General features: G+C 39.2%; 2 protein-coding genes across 2 annotated transcripts; both read right to left on the reverse strand.

The window, feature by feature from the left end:
* Positions 1–4,142: 4,142 nt before the first annotated feature.
* suox (sulfite oxidase) lies at positions 4,143–12,996 on the reverse strand. Its single transcript, XM_068720369.1, has 5 exons — positions 12,924–12,996; positions 10,757–10,827; positions 10,363–10,534; positions 9,444–9,716; positions 4,143–8,468 (listed from the first exon to the last, which is right to left on the reverse strand). The coding sequence occupies exons 2-5, from the start codon at positions 10,813–10,815 to the stop codon at positions 7,245–7,247; spliced, it is 1,728 nt and encodes a 575-aa protein (XP_068576470.1). The 5' UTR covers positions 10,816–10,827; positions 12,924–12,996; the 3' UTR covers positions 4,143–7,244.
* Positions 12,997–15,582: 2,586 nt separating this feature from the next.
* Positions 15,583–20,556, reverse strand: mcrs1 (microspherule protein 1). The gene is made up of 14 exons (XM_068720551.1): positions 20,405–20,556; positions 19,407–19,561; positions 19,089–19,227; positions 18,824–18,988; positions 18,612–18,721; positions 18,401–18,509; positions 18,051–18,189; positions 17,759–17,834; positions 17,606–17,634; positions 17,382–17,474; positions 17,064–17,146; positions 16,814–16,901; positions 16,102–16,229; positions 15,583–16,013 (listed from the first exon to the last, which is right to left on the reverse strand). The coding sequence occupies exons 2-14, from the start codon at positions 19,559–19,561 to the stop codon at positions 15,927–15,929; spliced, it is 1,401 nt and encodes a 466-aa protein (XP_068576652.1). The 5' UTR covers positions 20,405–20,556; the 3' UTR covers positions 15,583–15,926.
* Positions 20,557–21,186: the final 630 nt, after the last annotated feature.

Below are 21,186 nucleotides of genomic sequence, written 5' to 3' on the forward strand. Positions count from 1 at the left end.
TGCACAGTCCCACAACAGACTGTTTGTTCTTAGAGTGCTCCAGCAGTTTTTAACTCAGCCCGGCGCATGAGTCAGCCCTGTGGCTGCGATGAGCCATCCCTGAAGAATGAGGACTATAGAGGAGCCAGATGACCTCCAGCCAACATGTCTGCTGTTGAATTGTTCAGCTGTTCAGAGAGGACGCAGAGCTGCAACAGTGGTCTACACACTCGACCAGTTTAGAGGGTCAAGATAGTGTTTGACTCTATGAGAAGAGGTCAATCACCCTGAACAAAACTATCACTATAACAATCACATATTCTTCCCTCAGGATTAATTATCTTGTTGATTCCCTGGTGTTACAGCAGTGTCTGCCCTACAGGTATGTATTACAGTTTAATTATGGGCTTCCATTTCCACATTCCTGGTGTCCCCACACCTATCTGAGAGAAATATTTACTTATACTACTAAAACACAAATTCACCATTGGACCCATGTAACAAAGAATAGATCAGATATACAAAATATCTGGTATGCTGTTACATGTTGACAACAACAATATTTCCTTTTGTGTGAAACAAATATGGTCTGAAATGTTTTAATGCAAGAGTCCAGGTTTCAAATGCAAATTTTCACCCCACCACCAAAATACAAAACACTGGTTTGTCATATCACTCCTAAATTGATTGATGACAGCAACAGCAACTTTATCTAAGCTATCAATCTTTCCTGACAGTTTTGTTTATTATCATCACTGCTGTGTATAAACACATCAGCAATTTTCAATTACTTTAAACATCATTAGTTAATTAACAAACAAATCCTTGTTTTTTATTATTAAAACTGCCTCAATCAATATTTTATAGATTAACAATTTCTCACATCACTAAGTGGAATAAAAACAACTTAAAGTCAATAATGTAGAGTTGCTAAAAGGGAACCACCAGAGAATGATGACCCAGTCCACATATTTACTGTATGGTTCAGTCTTGTTGCTCTTAACAAGCTAATAAAACTAGTAAAAGCTCATGAAAGATAGCTCCCAGATAACGCTGGAACACTAGCTCCCCCAGCTGCTTAGCCCCAAAAGACAGACACGCAACCAGCTGGCCAGAGTCTCGCAGCAAAACACCCAAAGATCAATGAAAATAGAACCTAAATTCCTCAGGTGGTTAGAAACACTAGTATAAAGATAATCTTGCTCTGTCTGAATGACATTAGTGTTTGTCGTCTTATTGCTGTTTTTCATCCCGAGTAGCCAAAACTTGATGATTAGAGCTTTAAGTGAAATTCTTAATTTTATTACAATTCATGTGATCACAAAAATTAGAGATGCATATCTATTATTAGTCCTTATTCTGGCATATAATGATCAGAAAATAGTTGGAAACAAACAGCAGGTTTATATAAGATAATCATGTCTCAAAAATATTTGTTTATTTTATATTTGGGTCGTTGTGTATTACATGACCTTTTGTTTTCAAATAATTAAGTCAAAGAGGAAAGAACTAGGAACTTTTGTTACCAATTCTTGCTTGTTGTAGAGGCATATTTTTGATCAGTTTGCAGTTGTGTAGAATTGATAAAAACCTTGTTTTAAAGCCTAAGCAAGGAAAAAGCCTACAGAGTTTATAATTATCTAGTTGACGATTGAAGGTTGATTGAAGGTTGATATTGTCCTGTGAAATTATCACAATGTCTTTAGCCAAACTTTATTTCGACATTTGTACGGTATCTTTACCTTTTGGAATAGGACGACTGCAGACTGTCGTGTGTGGAGTTGGTATAAATGTTACAGCAGCATCAGCCAACAAAGCAGCTGGTCTCAAGATGTGAGTGCATGGTTAATGATTGGCATCGTACACTCAGACTTAAACCTGAGGAAACATACTAACAGTAAAGGTTTGTCTTTGTATGCCAACAGCACACTTTCTCTTTCAGATTTTCCTAGCTACTGTAGGTGCTGTTAGGCCCTTTGATTTATTCGCAAATTGGCATCAGACTAAGAATTCTTCATACAGACAAATAGGTTTGGCTTTTTCTTGTATATACCTTTGATCATTTTCACGGTCTGCATGCTGCTCATTCCCCACCGTATCACAACTTATCACACAGAGGAATTAAACCAAAGCTTTAGTGCACTGGTTTTCATTTACCACCAATGTGACACAAGTGTCTGTATTTGCTGACCTAAAGAGGAATAAAACTAAGAGTCAGCTTCATCTGTTTCCTATCTACTGTATTTGTCATTGTTGTGACAGAATCCTTATTACTGACAATGAACAGAAAGAAGGAACTAGCAAGAAGTGGGAGTACAGTATAGGATTTAGTTTTCTGTTTCAGGTATCTGAAACATTACACAGCAGCATAATAGTGTTTGATGCTCCAAGGGTAAATAGAGCATGTAGAACCTTTTGTCCAAATGATCTTGCTTGATATCACAATAATGTCTCATCTGCTACTGACGAGAGTGGATATTTGTCATTTCTTTAAGTATTTGTGAGTAGTGCATGGTTACACTCCCCTGCACACATACTCATAGCAGCGTCAGGAGTCTGAACCAAGAGAATACATAAATTCTCAGTCGGGGTCGACTGCAGAACCACACAAATGTGTTTTCTTTATCTGTACAACCATGTTCTGCTTACCAAGCTTTCAGTCATTTATGACTCAGAGACGGATCAGAATGAAACGTTTATAACGAACATGATTGCCAAACAACTTCCCCATAGGTCAATAGCCCCAGGATACAAATAAACAAAAGAGGCCCAGTCATTTATCATGTGCGTAAACCCCCGGAATATATCTAGTTTAATTTGATAAAAGAAAACCTCTCTTGCAGTCCAAGAAAAAATGTGCAGGCGAACATCTTTAGCCATTTAATCCTATTCAGGATAAAAGGCCACTTGTGTTTGTGACAACATCATGATTCAGAGTACATTAAGAAATCACAAAAATTATTGATTGTGACTTAATAGTTTTGAGCGGTGCAGTTTTGAGCTACTCAAATTACTGTGAATTAGATTATATATTATATAATTTTCTATTGCATTCTTTTATACCTCCAATCGTATGTCCTGATATGGCTCCTCATCTTTTACATGAACTTGTCCTCCCTTCCTCCCTCCTGTTCATCTTCCTGCCAGCTGCAACATCTTTTTTTCAGAAGACTGTCTGAGTCACTTAGATCCTGTTTCTTCTGTTACCACATTTAATAAACGTACTAAGAAAAAGCAGAAGGGGAAGATATTTTAAAAACCGTATTACAATCAAACTTAAGTCTAAAAACGAAAATCCCGGAAAGGATTAAAGATTTTGGTGATTATTATAAATTGTTTAAGATTCTAGAATTGCTCTCAGCAAACAACATAGTATAACATAATATAATATGATATAATCACCAACATGTGAAAGTGGTGTCATCTTTTAGTTTGTCAAATTAGAACAGTAAGGTTTTGAATATTCTCCTTAAGTGACTTTTCCTAGAGTGTACAGCGAGCAACAAGAGAACACCAGTTAACCAGTAAAGATGACATATGTTATAGAAGTCTTGAGCAGCTACAGATGTTTTATAGTTTATCAACAAAACTACAAGCAGAAGTGAAATGTTAACCATACCATAGATATTCACACTGTAAATAATTATGGAGCTTGAAACTGTGGTTTTACAGTAATTATTAATATTGTTAATGCTTTTTTATTAATTAAAATGACCCTTGAAGAAAAATAAACAGAACAAATGTATTTGCCTTTCATTAAATATAAACAATAGTTTGACTGTTAGTCAGGGAGGAACAGGGAATGGAAAATGTAAGAACTGCAAAGCTGAGCAACACATTATATCACTATGATGTTATCACTAAGATGTTATCACTATGATGTTATCACTAAGACGTTATCACTATGACGTTATCACTATGACGTTATCACTAAGATGTTATCACTAAGACGTTATCACTATGATGTTATCACTATGATGTTATCACTAAGATGTTATCACTAAGATGTTATCACTATGATGTTATCACTAAGATGTTATCACTAAGATGTTATCACTATGATGTTATCACTATGATGTTATCACTATGATGTTATTATAAGCAAATTTAAGCTGACAGTTTTTTTTGTTTTTGGCACTGAGCAGCAATTGACTCACCAGAAGTCGCTGTAAAACTAGAACTCTTTATTCATCTTCAACGATAAAGTACATTTTACATAAAACAGTGTTGTCAAAACTGTGGTCACAAAGCGCCCTGACCTCTGCAGAGTGTTGTAGTATCGTGGTATAACACATCTGAACCCATACATCCCCACAGTGAGGTGTTGAGACAGTGGAGGGCAACTCAACAAGCTGAATGGTGGACAGAGATCACAGTACACTTCTGATTTGCAGACTAAACACAAGAATTGATGATCTACACCACAGACATTGGCTTCTGATCATTTTCCTTTAAGCTACTCAAACTTTTTATTATCTTCTCACGTACAAAATTTATTAATCAGCAAAGCCAAAGCAGCAGATAAACAAATGCTTCCAATGTTTTAAAACATACACGTTGATTCCAGTCTCAGTAAACTCAAGTTGTTCTTTCTCAAATAAAGTGAACACTCCATGCTACTCTACTAGCCTTGATGTAAAGTAATGACTACATAATAAACTTAAAATGTTCAAATTACGATGCATTATTAATAATACAATTACTTCAACCCTTTTAATATAGTGTGTGCATCTACAGCATTGAGAATGACAATACAGATTACAAGAATAAATGTTTTTTGTTTTCTACAATATCAAGATACTTGAGAATTTACAGACTCACGTGTTCACTTAAGACCAAAGTGTAAGTCTGTCTTGGTCACTAACAGACCTCAGCTTTGTGCTAATATAGGGTATTAAGCCCACGTACCATATAAGCCCACTTGCAACTTCTGAGTAAAAACACTAAATCTTTTTTTGCTTCCAATAAAACTGCTCGTTACATAAATTACACTTTTTGATTGTAAATCAATCTGTCACTATTGAGTCATTGAAGCACGTGTTGCTGAAAAACGTTGATGTTGGTACAATCAGAAGATTAGTATTGCTTATTTCTACTCTTTTTGGTAAATACTCATTTGTTATCAAAAGTTAAGTGATTAGTGTTTTGAAAAATACATATGATAAAATATTACTTGAATTGGAAATAGTGTTTCTATTGAAATCAAAATGTGAGTTTTAGCATGCTAGCAGACAGACCACATGCTGCTTCAATACAACAGCTGCATAGCAGTTGTATAGTAATAGTTTTTGTATGTAGTTTATATTTAATGTTAAATAGACAATACATGTCTAGGTTTATCTCTATTTCTATTTTTACCTGGTGGGCTAAAAGGGGACGCTAGCAAAAAACTCCATTTATACTTTTCATGTTATGTCAGTGCACCTAAGATATATGAATGTCATATAGTTGTTTTTTGAGTGTCATGTGCAAAGAAAAGACTATTCTGTCTTTTAAACATAAATTCACTGATGTTCCCATTAAGCACTTGATTGTGTTTCAATGGTGATATTCTCACTTTTGGCCTTTGAACCATTTTCCTCCCTAATTTTGATCTCACCTGATGAATCAGCTCCATAATTCAGATAATACCCATAAATAAATATCAGTGACATTAGGTCATAGGTCATTTCATTCTTGATAGGCCTATATTCTATCCTAACATTTTAGTCTTAGTTTTGAGATGAATTTTAGTAGGAGAAAACTATAAGAACTACAATTCATATCCACGTATGATAGAAGCATGTCGCCTGTACAGGAGTAGACAGGAAATGTGTTTATGATTCATATTTGAAACTCAATTAAAATCAATTAAAGTTATTGTTAATAAATATTTAATTGTAAATCTAATTTACTATCCTAGAACATTACTAATGAATGTGCAAACTGTTTATAGGCAAAACTACTGTTTCTATTTCTGTCAGTCTGCCTTCAGAAATATTCATAAACAAATCTGCTCTTTCAACCAGTTGGCTGGACCAAAAATGTGGTCAACTTCAAATGCCAACAGCACAACATAGGATAGAGATACAGACAAAATAGCAACACATAATGAAAGGTGAATAATGAAGTATTTAAGTGTAATTTCCATTATAGTTTTGATTTTGTTTGTAAACTCTTTTGGCTAAATTCCAAAGACATGTTGTAAGTTAAGCTTCTCCTGCGTTGACAACAGTGAAAATGCTGGTCACGTTTATTTTAAACGCCATGTAGAGGCCAGAGGATAGAAGTGGAGACAAAATGAAAAGAGATTACAGATTTGAATAGAACAAGTTTGTATTGCTGAGATTTTTTTAAATAAATATATATCCATAAGCAAATCATGAAGTTGGCTTATTTGGAACACCCAGAGGCTTAAAGGGTACATTAGGTACCCACTAATCCATGCCAGACATATTTTGACAAATTAAACAATAAAAAAATTAGAAATGAGAAATTAGTATAAATGTATTATTCACACACACCAAATGAGATTAAACTTACTTTTTAACTCAAACGTTCTCACTTAATTACCCTCATCTCAAATCTCACAGGCAACATGATTGCATAAATACTTCAAAGCTGTTTGTCAAAAACTCCTGCTGTTCCTGCTGAGGTGAGCCGGGCTCAGACCACAGGGGTTATAAAATCCTTACCGGTTTTGAAACCGGGGTGCATCATAAGGAGAATCTTCACATATGTTCTTGTCTCTAATACCAAACATGCACACACTACAAGATTTGAAAATGAAGGTGGAATATTTTTAAGATTACCGTGCTTCGAGGAGCAACGCATCACGTCACGTGATCTCTCTCTCATGATCTCATGGTGAAGCAAATGCAATCACAACGGAGATTGACGTGACATTACAATGTGTTGTAGTAATGCTTTGCAGTAACAAAAAACAAAAGCAGAAGGCTAAATGAGTCTGGAGTCAGTCAGTTTATATTTCTGGCAACATCAGTATGCTAGCTAACGTTAGCCTTCAAGGGCTAGAATGTTTGGGCACCGATGAGGCTGTGAATGTTTGGGGTGGTTTAAGACTGGTTCTGTAAAACCCTCACATTCCTCGATAATCTGTGTCGAACATTGGTACAGACCAAAGTCACAGACCGCATATCTCCCTGCAATTGTCAAGAGCAGGAAATCAGGGTTAAAACGGGCCAAAACGCCTGTAGCCTGAGCCCGGCTTTAGCGACAGATTTAAAACAATGTCCGCTCTCTGATGACTCTTTCGGGCGTAAAGTCTATTCCTCGCTCTCATCCTCTCTGATCTTCACGTTCACTCTGTGCCAGGCGTTACTCAGCACGCCCCTCAGATTCCAGATGGGAGCAACTGTGTCCGGCTGCATGTTGTAACTGTTATCAACCGCTTTGCAAACTATCTCCAGCTCCTGAGCCTCCGGAGGAAGAGGAGCCGTTACCTCCCACAGCTTCCAGGCCCAGGCTCGTCCCGGTGGGGGCGAGGGTTCATGCGCTTGTCCTTTCTCGCTGCTCCTCAGTTGTGCCACCTGCCACGTCTTTCCTCCATCCAGAGACACATCTACACGCACTACCTCTCTGCCACCGCCGCTCCAGGCGTAACCCTTCACGGTCACGTCTTCCAAACTGCGATCGACCACAGCACCGTCTGCCGGTGTGGTGATGGCTGACTGGATAGGCAGCTCTTGGATGGCCGGAGCAGACTTGAAGTCCACAGTGTCCCAGTCCGTCCCGGGGGAAAAGCCCTTGTAGTCATTCTGCTGCCAGTGGCTGCTGCTTTCATCTGCACTCACTATGATCTTCCCCAACCATTTAACGTTGCGTGCGCCCACCGTGCCCGGCACCACAACGCGGACGGGGTAGCCGTGGTCGGCAGGGAGAACCGCGCCATTCATTTCATAAGCCAGCAACACATCACCCTCCTCACTAACTGCCTTGTTTAGAGGGATGGAAGCACCATAGGTAGTCCCCGACACGTCTTTGTCCAGACCTTCAAACTGAACATGGAAAGCCCGCTGGGCCACATCGGGCCCGTATCCAGCGGCCAGCAGCACATCCCTGAGCCTCGCACCGCTCCATGTGGCGTTACTGATTGCCGCAATGCCCCAGTTCAGTCCTTTCACTTGCTTCACCTTATTCATCTCAGAGCGACGGTTACCGGCACACTGCAGCGTGGCGGTGACGGTGTGTTTGGGGAATCGAGTCTTTAAATCTTCTAAAGACAGCGTCAGCACTCCTCCAGGGAGTCCCTCCACCAGCAGCTGATATGAAGCCGGGTCCACCGGAGGAACTGGCAGGTGGTTTCTTTTGAAGAACAAAGCCGAGGGGGTGATGAAGCTGTCAGAAAGGATTTCAGGAGGCGGCTCAGCGTTGAAGGGCTTGAGGTTGTTGATGTGCAGGACGGGGTGACGGTCGGGGTCAGAAGAGTAGGGGTCCGATGTCTGAATAGTCTTCTGCTTTTTCAGGTCTTCTGCACTCAGCTCACCAACCTTGTATTAACCACAGACACATGTTTTATTAGGCCACATGGGACTCAATGCTACAAGCTATCACACATTTTTGACGTTTTCTGTTCATCTCAAATTTCCAAAGGCGCAAATCAAAAGGCAAAGACAGACAAATAACTGTGTTTGTTTACCAGGAAACGCCACAACAAACACAAGGAACAGTGTTTCTCTTACTGACCGCGTAGAGAGTGCCAGTATTTAGCCTACAGCTGTTCCTCAGTATACAGTATGCAGTAGACCTTTTCATACGTGTCTTCAGAGATCATGAGCAAGACAGACAAAATAAATGACAAGTTCATTTTAGGATAAATTCAACTGACAACCCCGGCTTTACAGCCGCTATAGGTGTACATTAATCTCCGTTTCTATTTCTCAGAAATAGAGAAACTGTTTTTAACGGATTTGTGTACTAAATAGAGGCTTAAGGGGTGTTATTGCAATGCATATTGTGCATTTAAAGCAAGTTAAAGCGTTTGTGTTAAAGCTGTGTGAGCAGCGCCACAGCAAATACATGAGATCAAAGTTCAACCAAAAACTCAAGAGTGTAAACTGTGATGGATGTTTACAACCAACGTCATTTCACCATTTACCGTTTTTTTCTCTTGAGGTTCAGTTTCTTCTACAGTTCATTTCTATTTTTCAGCCACAAATGTAACTCAAAGGAACTGAACATTGCAAAGTAAAGCTGTACACTGGGTATGTTACATTGGTCAATTTCAAATGTTAAAAACTTTGACTTAAGGTCAGCAGTATATTTTATCTGCAAATGTCTACACATAGGCTTACAAACATTGGCTACAGAGTTTGGTGCTCGCCGCCAATTGTCTCAGCTTTGTGTTGATGGAACTTTTTCCACCCAATGAAAATCTGCTGAAAACCCATTTTTTTCCTTGGTACTCTGTTGTTAATATTCTGACATTTAGTTTAACTATCAAAAGAAACCAAGAATCTGCCCACCTTATACTCTGAGAGCATTTCCAGCACATGCTCCTGGTTGTGCACAGCATACAGCGCCCAGAAGGGTTCGAGGGCTCCACCTGCTGCCAGCAGGATCTTATCCCCACCAGGGTGCATGGCAACAAACTCAGTGATGTCATAGACGCCACCTTTGTAAGTGACCCACACGCCATCTTCCAGAGAGCGGTGACTGGTGACCTCCTTCTGGCTGAAGATGGGAAAAGCTGAGGTCTTATGTATTGCCTGCACTCTAATGGTGTCTTCCTGCTCAGCCTGCACCGGAGAGGAGAGAGGAGAGATAAGTTTTACTACTACTGCTAATAAAAGCAGCAACAAACTCTTCAGCATGACTGTGTTAATTATTCACACAAAAACATGGGACAGCTGCACTGCTGCTTGGAGTGGTTCATGTTTTCTTACTGTTCATGAGAAAGCTTGATGGATCTGTAATGTTTGTAACTATCCGAGTAGATGAAACCCATGTTTGACCATATACTGATTTTTAAATAAATTAAATGTATCCGTCACTTTGGGGTGCAACAAACTCTGCAGTAAAAGTTTGGTAATTATATTTATAATACATAACAAAAATGACAAAAGACATTTCTGAATTTGCAATGCGCAGTTTGAGTCGATGTCATAATCAATCATAATAAGTATTTGTCCCTAATTTAAATGTTATTTAACTGTTTAGATTGGCAAAATAATACTTAAATAATTAAGCTTGTTTCATATACAGCACATTTACACCATGCTGCTCCATCAACTTGATCATTTTTAAAAGGAACAGAGCTTTCAGACAAAGCATCTAGCAAATCATGTCAAATGCTTATCACAACTTGTCACAATCAAAGGCATGACTTCATGTTGTTGTTTTGTTGATCATTGACTGTCTTTACAGATTTAACCTAGTCCTAACCTGGTGGTGGTGGAGGCCATAAGCCAGCACAGCCCCAGTACCAGCCAGCAGTCCTGCCAGGGCATGTCTCCAGCTGGGTCCGTGGGCACGCTGGTACGATCTCTGGTCCTCACTGCTACTGCTGCTCCAGAGACGACCAGTGCATGAGGCCACAGCAGGTGCCACTTGAAGCCTATGAAAGGAAAAAATGGCAATGTCACTTTTATGCAGATCAAGCAGAGCTCATTAGGATTTGAGTACAACTGTGTGTTTAAGGGTGGTGAAAAAAATTCTGGTCTATTTACAAGATTTAAGAAAATAGATGAAAAGGGGGATAAACAGTGAAGACCTATAGACTGCTCTATCAGTGTAGGCCAAGTACATGCTAAAGTAAATGTTTGTCACAGGACTGTACCTTTGACTGTTGAGAAGGCCAAATCGAGTCAGGCTGTGGCAGCGTCGCAGAAGCAGCATTGCACTGATATTCTGTTAAGAAAAGTTAATTTCACGTTGAAACAACCTGAGAAAAATCTTGCAAATAATTTCTATTAACAAGTTACTGAAGCAAAAAGCAGTGAAATACAATTTGGTGGGTTCAAATTATTTCCATTTTGCCAAGCAAATAACGTGATTCTTTGGAAGGTTAAAGGCAACACACACAAGCAGAATGTGACACCCTAATAACACCCATTGATAGCAACTTGCAGTGGCTGATAAAGGGATTAACTCTCTATGATAAGTGTCAGGAAAGTGTCCGATTTATCTAGAGCAGTAGTTCCCAAGAGTTTGGGCCAGTTGCAAAGGAAAGGAAATGTCCGGTAAACTTCCAGAAAATTTCCAAAAACTTTCATCTTAACTGAATATTCTTTGTGTACCAGTCAGATTATTGCACATAACTGTTGCAGCCTTCAGCAGCTCCATATGCTTATGACAATAAGCATTTCTGAGGAGTTTAAAATGAACACTGAGTTAGAAAACACATTAGGTCAGACTAGAGAAATATGCAATTTGTTAAGTTAAGATCTGCTTGCAGAGACCAGTAACAGTGCTACTGAATACAGGCTCTGTCACTGCTGTGTTAGGACACAGGGAGTGTAACATGGGGGTAGAAGTGGTAAAAACAAACGTGATGTTGTGTGCAGGATTTTTTTGCTTGACGGCGAAGTACAGTCTGATATACAGATGTTTTATTTCTGCATAGATCACCAAAACCGTCTCCGCCGTAACAGCCTACACGTGATCCTGTTAAAAGTGACCAACTGAACCTTTAAACAACTCCTACAGAACTGACCAACCAGCAGTTACTTCAACCTACAGAAGGAGCCAACCAGCTCAGGGGGAGTGAACAGAGAAGAAGAGGAGCTTCGGTTCACCTTCCTCTGACCACAGAAATGTAACTTCATCGTAACTCCATCAAAGTCAACACAGCTTCAGTTTGTCAAGCATACAATTAAGAAAGGAAGAGACCATCTTTCCATTTATTTGGAGGACCTTGTCTTCTTCTGCTATCAATACAGGAATCAAGGAACGTGACCAAATATATCTCTTTGGAAATCATCTTTGGGTTGGGCTGCTTTACAGGGAAACGTTTATGACTGACTAACTGGAAGGGCAAAGTTTAAAGTATTGTCCTTCATTGTCATCAGAGGAGCACACACTTTCATTGAAAAATAAAATAAAGTAAATAATTGTCAAAAAGTTGCAAGTGAACATAAAAAAAAAAAAATGTCACACACAATGACAGATATCATGTGGTGGAGCGCTGCATTGTCAATCATCTACACCTTTCCTATCACCGTCAACATTAAGATTACTCCGTTATCTTCAACTAGATTTCAGAAACAGCTGAGGCTGCTCAAAATAATGCAGAAATAATTCACACTTTAAAAAAAGTCAGAGTAAAAGAAAGGCTTTTAAACATGTAAAGTAATTGGGTTTACAGAACCCTTAACATGACACATTGTTTCAGAATACCCTGTAACATTTACCTTTGTTTATTGTAACTTCATCAGAAATGTAAAGAACTGTCTGTGGTGCACAACAAGGACCATACGGTCACAAACTTAAAATATCACTTGTCTACACCATTACATTTCCCAGGTATCGAAAAGGTAATTCCTTAACGTTGATGTTAACTTACTTGTCCTAACGTTACAGCTCAAATTTGCTCGTTATGTAATTGCTAAATTTTCTGCAAAATACCTGCAAACTTACAACATATGTTGTGTACACGGTTACGTCATCTAACAGTTAGCAGTGTGTCCTGTGTGTTGTAACGTTTAGCCTCATAGGATCACGATCTATCCTAAATATCATAGTTCTCTACACTGACACACTTCGTGTTAGCTAACTTCACAGCGAGGTAAACATCATTCAGAGTCAACGTTAAAGCAGACATTGTAGCGGTTCACCATCACCATCCTCATGGCTAATTTAGCTAACACTCAAGTTAGCGAGCTTGATAATGACTGACAGCCAGTCTGTCCGACTCCTCCAACTCATTCACATGTGTTCATAAACAGAGGAACGTTAGCCGTAGTTTTATGTTCGTTCATGTAAACAAAACCACTACAACTACTCACTTCTGTTGTGTCAGTCGTCTGCTTGTACTCAGATGCTCTCCACGATTCACAACGGAAGCACAGCCATGAAACGTTGCCCTATAACATTGCAAAAACACGGTCCGAGAGGCGTTCAAGACAACTTGTCACGTGGCGACATACAGTCTGTGGTGGCAACACAACCCAAAACAGAGCATTATAGCCTATCAACTGCAGGTTGTGTTTTACAATTTTGTAATCAATAAAATACGTTTTTGTATCAATATTTTGTGTCAATTGAACTCTTTAGTAAGTTGCCGTGTAATAAGCGGAATAATAATAACAGCGAGTTGGTCATTATTGCAAAATGAAGTCCCTTCAGTGCTATTTAAGATGAAATAAAGATTTATTTTTTAATCACAATAATCACCGCTGTGCATCATCACTTACATGATGAGTTGTGCTTTGTTGTTGTCTTAGAAGAAGAATTAATTAATTTATGGATGAACACTGGTGACTGGAAATCTATCTAACAAATGACTCACAACTTTCTTTTAAGCAGATTATTTTTATTATTTAATTTGTGTGGAAATATGCACTTATCAACAGATCTCCCACAGTACATGTTTTGCTTCACTGCAGGTGGGTTAATGCTGACATGCTCCAGTATATCTGACTGTTTTTTCAAGCTCTCTGTCTCTTCCTCATTGAACGAACCCTGAATGCACCTGAGTTTACATGCAGAGTGCTCTGAATAAAACTCAGATAAGGGAATATGTATATGTATACAATACAGAGACCCAACAGCAACATCTTGGCTGGGCAGCGTAGTGTAGAGCACAACCCTCACACACTGGAGGGCCTGCATGATGAACTGACAAATCAAATCAGACAACGCTCTGATGATACCAGACAAACCATTAAATACTCATGCAAGAGCAGCAGTCATGAACAGTCTGTTGGCATGAGTTGGTGTATGTCTTTTTCTATATGCCCTTTGAAATGAAGGGACAATGAGGAAGAAGCTGCACTGGTTGTTTCTTACCGTCTAAAGAAACATCTTTTATCTCTTTGGATTTTATCGCAGCAGAACCTCATTAGTCTTGCTAGATTTGCATTTCTTATCAGCTGCTGAGTCAATGAGTAAATCCATACCAATAAACCTAATTGTTCCAGTCAACAGCAGGTAGGCCTTCGCACAGATAGAACAGTAGTCTCATGATAGTCTTGCTATCTGGCTTCCCTTATCAGCTGCCATGTCAAAGAGGAAGTCTCTATTAGGAAAATGTATTGTTCCAGGCAACTGCAGGTAGAGGCCTACAAAAAGCTGCTCGATTATTTTCACATTTGTTTCCCTGAAGAGAACAAGTGTTCAAATATTTTGTTTCCAGCAGCATTTTTTGTGAGAAACTCATTAATCCTTTGCCCCATTTTTACGATTAATCAGTGTTCTCTCACTGGTTTGTATTGTAAAGCAATTCACCCTTATCTTACTGGCTGTGTAATGCAGGTAGCTGCTTCTGTTTTGAGTATATATCCTCTCTTCTCTTTCAATGCAACATTATTTAATATATTTACTGCCACTGACCTGAAATGACACGTTTCTGAGAAGCAGGATGTTACAAAAGAAGAGTATGTTTAGATTTCACCACTGTTGGGTAAATCGTGGCTGAAGGTTGTCTGTTTCTCTTGTTTAAACTTTACGTTTCACGTTTGGGGAATTCAGTTAAAAGAAACATAACCTGTGGCAGATATTGAGTTGGGATGGAGTTTCTATGGCAACAGCAGATTCACTTGACTGCACTGTCTGTGTTTTGATGACAATATTTCCAACACCTCTGGTGGATTTTTAACACATTATCCAGGTCATTTCTTTGGGTGCTTAGATTGTCCAGTATCCTTATTGCCCTCTGAAACCTTCATGTCAGTGAAGTTTGTAAAAATGGACCAGAACCTATTCTCACTGAAACATTTTACACATAAAATGATTCCTTAAGCTCACAGTTAAGGGACAAATCTGTCAGATAAGGGTCAGGCGACAGTCAGGCTTCACACACACCTTAAATACAAATTTGTTTAAGAACAAATGGTATGCAGTTGGGTGCAACCTACTAATGTATTAGGGCTGTAAATGTCAGAAAGATTTCTTTGTTGTGGAGTTCTTTGTTGTGGAGTGCCTATCTGTGTATAGGCTGGTTTAACCTTAAACTGATTTAATTGATAACAGGATCTAAAATCTCTAAACAAATTGGAATTTAATATTAATCCATTGTTGGTTCATATCATGTGCGAGTCATCCAAGAGGTGAATTACCTGCGTATTGTAAAAGTAGGAACTTTAACTCACTGGTGCTCCAGGGTCAAGTGTGAGAGGCATATTATTCCTATTTGCTTACCTGTTACTATATTTTCTGATTTATAACCAATCAGACATTTTGGAAAAAGTTAATATGGACATACCTTTCATAACATAAAAATTCTCATATTAAAGATATACTATAAAAGACGCGGGACACAGCTAACAAGAACAATGATACCTAAAGTCCCTTTCTCAATCCTCCATGCTTGCAGATTATTCAGTGCATTTCCTCATTTCTGCATTAACTACTTGTCTACAGCTACATAGATAACAAATGCAGGATGTGTTGTTGCTCACAATTCAGTTTTTTGTTGAGATGTGAAATGTAATGTTGACACAGAACTTTGTGTATACAAGTTTAATATTTTGAAAAAGCTTTACTACAGAATTTAAATACAATATTCTGAAAAATTGGCAAAAAAAAAAAACAAGGCTCTACCATGAGAGTGTCTACATTACAACATGGAAACTGTTTAAACAACAAGTAACACCTGTTACTACCTTGCTCCTGGATTTAGCTGTAGTCTGTTTAAAATTCACATTTCAAGTTAACATGGCCGTTGTCGGTAGCTCTACTGCGCTTCATGAGATAAACTGTGAACCACTGTTGGACAAAGAGGAAGTGACTGGACCGGTTCGACTGCCAGTACATCCTGTATGTTCACTCCTCTGCCAGATGGCTGACGTTCACTGCGGTGTCATCTTGGCTGCTTCAGCTTTTATAAGTGAGATGAGTTCCAGGTTAATGAGAAACACAAAGCGAAGACCTGCAATCTGAAGAGACAGATAGAGTATGTTAGGGTCCATGTCTCACTCAGTACCACCGCTCAAATATATCTAATGGTTGACAGCCTCCACACACCTCCACCACTGAGTTGTTGTTGAGTTTCCACTTGTTCCCCGACAAGACCGGTCTGCCATCTATGTAGATGGGTCGTCTGCCCTCATTGGCGATGAAGAAGTCCCCGTTATTCTTCAGCTTAATAATTCCTGTAGACATCAATATGATTTGATTAAAAGATAGCACTTTGTTTAAAAAATACATCAAGATGATTGACTGATAATTGGTAGTTCGGTTACTTTCAGCAGCATCAGAGGGGGTAAACTGCTGCCAGTTGAAACAATTACGAAGTTTTAACATGAAAAGAAATCAAGAAAAAAAACACACGGGTATAAAAATCATTTGTTGATTAAAAACTTTTTGAACTCCTTCAGACACAAAGTCCTTGCTGGGCAAATTCTGCATGCTTGTGAGTCATTAATACATTAAACTACAGATTTGGTTTCCACAACTGGCTGCTGCCCAGCCGTTACAACATTAAACAAAGCACAATAAATGTACATTCCACCTCGACCAGAATTCTGTGAAGAATTAACCGAGTTCCTGGAGAGCAGGGACCTTCTGTGGGAACTACAGCAGAAGTCAAATCTAGACCTTGGTTCCACTGGTTGAAAACGCAAATAGGGTTCAGTAGAGATGAGCTGTATTTTATGTATACGTTAGCATTATCCACGCAACAAAGTAACATAAAGTTACATCAAGTTACAGCCTGACAACGTACAAGTTTATTCACCTTGTTTTCTTGATATTTTCCAGGCAGGTCCCTCTAGCGACAGATCTACGTCTATCGGTTTGTCCTTGGTCGCCCTGCCCAACGTAATCTTTGTCAACAGAAATAAAAACATCATTAAAAAAAAAAAAAAAAAAAAAAAAAAAAAAAAAAGACATCTTCACAGTGAGAATTCCTCTCACTGTTTCCTTTTTACAGACATAATACCTCTACATTGCTCCTCTGTAACAACAGTTTCTGAAAGATTTCTTACCTCTCGCGACCTCATGAGGTAGCGGACCATTCTTCCTCGTAACGCTGCCAGTGTCTGGTTGTCAAAATCAGGCATGCTCATCCCTGGTCACACACACACACACACACACACACACACACACACACACACACACACACACACACACACACACACACACACACACACACACACACACACACACACACACACACACACACACACACACACACACACACACACACACACACACAAAATTTAGTTGCACTAAACTGGATTCCTCAAAACAAATATACCTATAAAAGCCATCTGCTTGTGCTTGGTGAATGAAAGTTTACAAACCCGTAATACTGTCCACAAGGACCTGCCAACGAGGCAACTCCTGCTCCAATTGTCTGATCTCTTTTTTTTGGTGACGATCAGAAATCATCAGCTCTGAATGTAAAGACGAAGGTAAATCAGATGTAAGGACTTCATGTAAACAATATTAAGATTATCAAAGATAGACTTTATGCCGTGCAAGATGAATTGTATTAAACTTGTTTCTTCATAATCTAATTTCTTACCGTGTTCTAACACCTCATCTCTACTCTCCCTGTGAAAACAAATGCAGAAAAAAATGAATTAGTGTTTAAAATTTCGTGGACATAAGTGGAAGTGAGAATATGATGAAATACGTTCTTATCAGCAACAAAAACATGACATTAACACTGCCTTACTTTAACTTTACATCATCAACCATCTGCTCAGCATCAGAGAAGTTGAGGACTTGGTCACCTTTAGGGAGAGGCTGGACTGTAACACACAACCAAAGCCAACAAGACAATTACAAACAGAACTCACACTCACCAGTTTATTTAGGAAAACAGCACCAGGGGGGTTTGGACTCACAATTTAATTAATAATTAAATGTGCATCCGAGTACAAAAAGGGACTTTCTTTGCAATTTGCCCAAATAAAACAAAATAACGAATCAATGCTTTGTATAAATGTGTGGGCCCCTCAACGTACCGCTCTGATCATCCAGCAGGTAGTACTGCTTCAGCAGCTGCCAGTGTACCAGCAGGCTCTTGGGGGTGCGAGATGGGTGAAAGACACCGGGGTGTTTGCTCAAAAGCTCCTGGAACACATCCAGTTTGGGCTGACTAGTCTGTTCAATGACAAATGTAATACAAAATAGCTTGTTAGTGCAGTAGTCAAATGTGTACATTCAAACACTATGTTATATGCAATGAGCTGGATACACAAAAGCTTTTCAAAATACATTTAATCCTTAACCATTAGACTGGGAAGATTGTTTGATATTGTACGTTTATTTTACTACAACAGTAAAATGTTCCTAAAGTACCACTTTCACTTACTGAACCAATCTTAGCCAGCAGTCCCTCCTCAGCCTGACTAAACAGAGCTTTGCTTTGGATTGCTGCAATGGCCTCTGGGTGAAGCTGACGCATGGCCTGCCATGCCAGCCTAAAAGAGAGAGAAAACAGAGAGAATTTTATTTTGTACCCAATATAGAAACTTCGGAGGGGGCGGTAAGGCTGCTGCCGTGCCGGGTAAGTCTCTGCTTACTTTGAGATGACAGGATCGTAGAGGAGAGCGTACCACCTCTCTTTAATTTCCCGCAACGTGAAACGACAGCTGAACTTGACCCCCAGATGAACAGAAGTTAGGTCTGTGGTCTAGACACAAATACACACATTAGATGATAAACTAACAAACTAGTCACATGAATTACAAAACAGTATCATTCAGACAATGATTTTAACGTTTATACTACTCACCTGTAACACTGCATTTATAAGTAGAAGGTCATCAGTGGGTTTCCATCTTCCCAAGTCTTTAGTAATATGTAGAGGCTGCTTGCTTTTCTTTACTCTCTTAGTGATGGGTGCAGGGTTAACTACCATTGTGAGAGGCAGTGTGAGAGCCGTTCCTGATTTTGTCACCTGACAAGAGGTACAAAAAAACATCCATCAAACCTCTTTAACTTAATCTTCTTCGCCATGAGATCCTTCAAGAATGTGTAGGCTTTAAGATCTTAAGTACCTTTTTTTTCTCGCTAGATGAAGGTTCACTCCCTGAACAGCGGACAGGCTCTATGACAGGAGGGCCTTTGACTCGACTGGAGGACTTCACGAGACTGCTCTCCACCAATTCATCATCAAACTTCTTCCTCTTTATTGATCTAAGGACATAATTGTGTAAAAAAAAGTATACAACAATCGTTCTTTAAACATCTGCAGATGCACCACAGAAAAACAACGCAGCATTAACAACGAATCAAAGCTTTTAAAGCCAAGAAAATACTTTGATTATACTAATATAAAGCTGGAATAATTCAGTACAGTACAGTATAACTCTCACCTGGATGAACTTCTGCGTTTGGGAACACTAATGCCGAACGCTTGCGTTGCTGTCCTTTTTACATCTTTTATCCCAAGTGACTCTTCGTCCTCCGACCGACTCTGAGCACCAGCGCCAGCCATCGCTGCACCAACCACTGGGTCCCCAGCTTGCATCTGTCCAGTCACAACATGAAAACACATCAGGAAATAATCCAGACATTTCTCATGACAGTATCCGGATTTAGGACATGGTGAGACATGGTGAGACTAGACATCCTTTCGATGGCTCACATTACAAACCTTTCAATTGGCTCCACAGATTTGCAGTGTGTATAGTGAGCATAAGCTTTAGTTTAACCCTGATTGAATACAGTTATTACAATCCAACGATACAAATTGGTCTGTAGAATACAGGAGTATATGATCTCACTTTGACACACAGTTTTTGTTGGGCTCTAATGGGTACTTGGTAAATACATACGGAATACATCGGCATGCGTTCACACGTTTGCAACAATTCAAGTTATTCCTTGACAGTAAACATTTTAACAACATTGTAAGACACATGATACTCGTTAGCTCAATTGGAAACATAACATCAAAGTTATAACCAGACAGACGGATTTACTCCTAAAATAAAACTAACGTATCCACAATGTTACTTCACCACTCTGTGTGAGACCCATTTTCAAGTAGCGGTGTTTTTGTTTATAGGTCTCGCTAATCAACTTAGCGATGCCTTTGTTTACATGTTGTGTTAGCCGTGGTACCTCTCTTTCTGCCTTCAATGTGTAACATCCAATATGAAATTAAAACCCATGACAAGCAAGATAACTTGCCAAGACAACATTGCACCACAGTCTATTTCGTTAACCAAACCAATTTTGTCAAAAATAACGGTCATTTATATTGGCTAGCTAGCATTAGCTTAGCTAACACAACGTTCTTACAATAGCTAGCGTTAATGAATTAGCGAGTTAACACATCAAACGTTAGCTACGCTGTCTCGTGACTCACCTTTCTTCGCTATGTTCCTTTGGTGTGGTATCTAATCAGTTAACTGAAGTCTGTGTAGTCTGTGTATGCCTTTTATAAGCACCACGGTAGCTAGCTACATGGCTAACTGGCTACATGAATTTGACTTATGCTTGTTAGCATTAACTGCTCTGCTGGTCTGTTTTCTTCCGGCGAGGTTTTGTCGCAGCTGTACGGCTCATTACCGCCACCATGTGGACTGGAGTATAAATATCGATCAGCTTTATTATTCTATGGCATAGACATAATACATTATTTTATACAACATATTAATGCGTGGGGCACTAAAAAACACATCCATGTGCATCAGTAAGACGTATATTGTTTACAGACTTATTTTGTTTTTATTTAAATAGGCCCACTAAAACTGTGTTGTTGTTTTTTTCACCTGAAGCATGCTGCCCCATGCTTCAGGGCAGCATGGGGCAGTTAGACCACTTTTGTTCGGGTAATATGCTAAAGTACTTGGATGCATGCAAATGTAAATAAATAAATGTAATTTCTTTTAACCCATCATAGTAGTAGGAGAAGTGGGCAGTGACTACAGGGCCCTGGGGAGCAGTTTGGGGTTCAGTGCCTTGCCCAAGGGCCCCCGGCAGTTCCTAGGAGGCAAACTGGCTCCTCTCTAGCTATCAGTCTGCACACCGTGAAGAGTAACAATCAGTATTTCTCTTAACTCCAGTGGTGTTACTCCCACCGCCCATCTCTCCACACTCAAATTAAGTCAAGTCTTTAGCTTCACAGTCTTCTAATACACATACACA

Source organism: Cebidichthys violaceus, unplaced genomic scaffold, assembly GCF_023349555.1.
Source record: "Cebidichthys violaceus isolate CVI_PGR_0920_01 unplaced genomic scaffold, fCebVio1.0.p SCAF_25, whole genome shotgun sequence".
NCBI lineage: Eukaryota > Metazoa > Chordata > Actinopteri > Perciformes > Stichaeidae > Cebidichthys > Cebidichthys violaceus.

What these genes read in the sequence shown, in the direction of transcription:
- suox (XM_068720369.1), bottom strand. Translation starts at nt 10,815, where the DNA reads ATGCTGCTTCTGCGACGCTGCCACAGCCTGACTCGATTTGGCCTTCTC. An exon ending in ATGGCCTCCACCACCACCAG is followed by an intron (nt 9,717 to 10,362) that starts GTTAGGACTAGG and finishes TCTCCGGTGCAG; the next exon opens with GCTGAGCAGGAAGACACCAT. An exon ending in AAATGCTCTCAGAGTATAAG is followed by an intron (nt 8,469 to 9,443) that starts GTGGGCAGATTC and finishes GGTTAATACAAG; the next exon opens with GTTGGTGAGCTGAGTGCAGA.
- mcrs1 (XM_068720551.1), bottom strand. Translation starts at nt 19,561, where the DNA reads ATGCAAGCTGGGGACCCAGTGGTTGGTGCAGCGATGGCTGGCGCTGGT. An exon ending in CATCTAGCGAGAAAAAAAAG is followed by an intron (nt 18,989 to 19,088) that starts GTACTTAAGATC and finishes ACCTCTTGTCAG; the next exon opens with GTGACAAAATCAGGAACGGC. An exon ending in CCTTGTGGACAGTATTACGG is followed by an intron (nt 17,147 to 17,381) that starts GTTTGTAAACTT and finishes GTGTGTGACCAG; the next exon opens with GGATGAGCATGCCTGATTTT.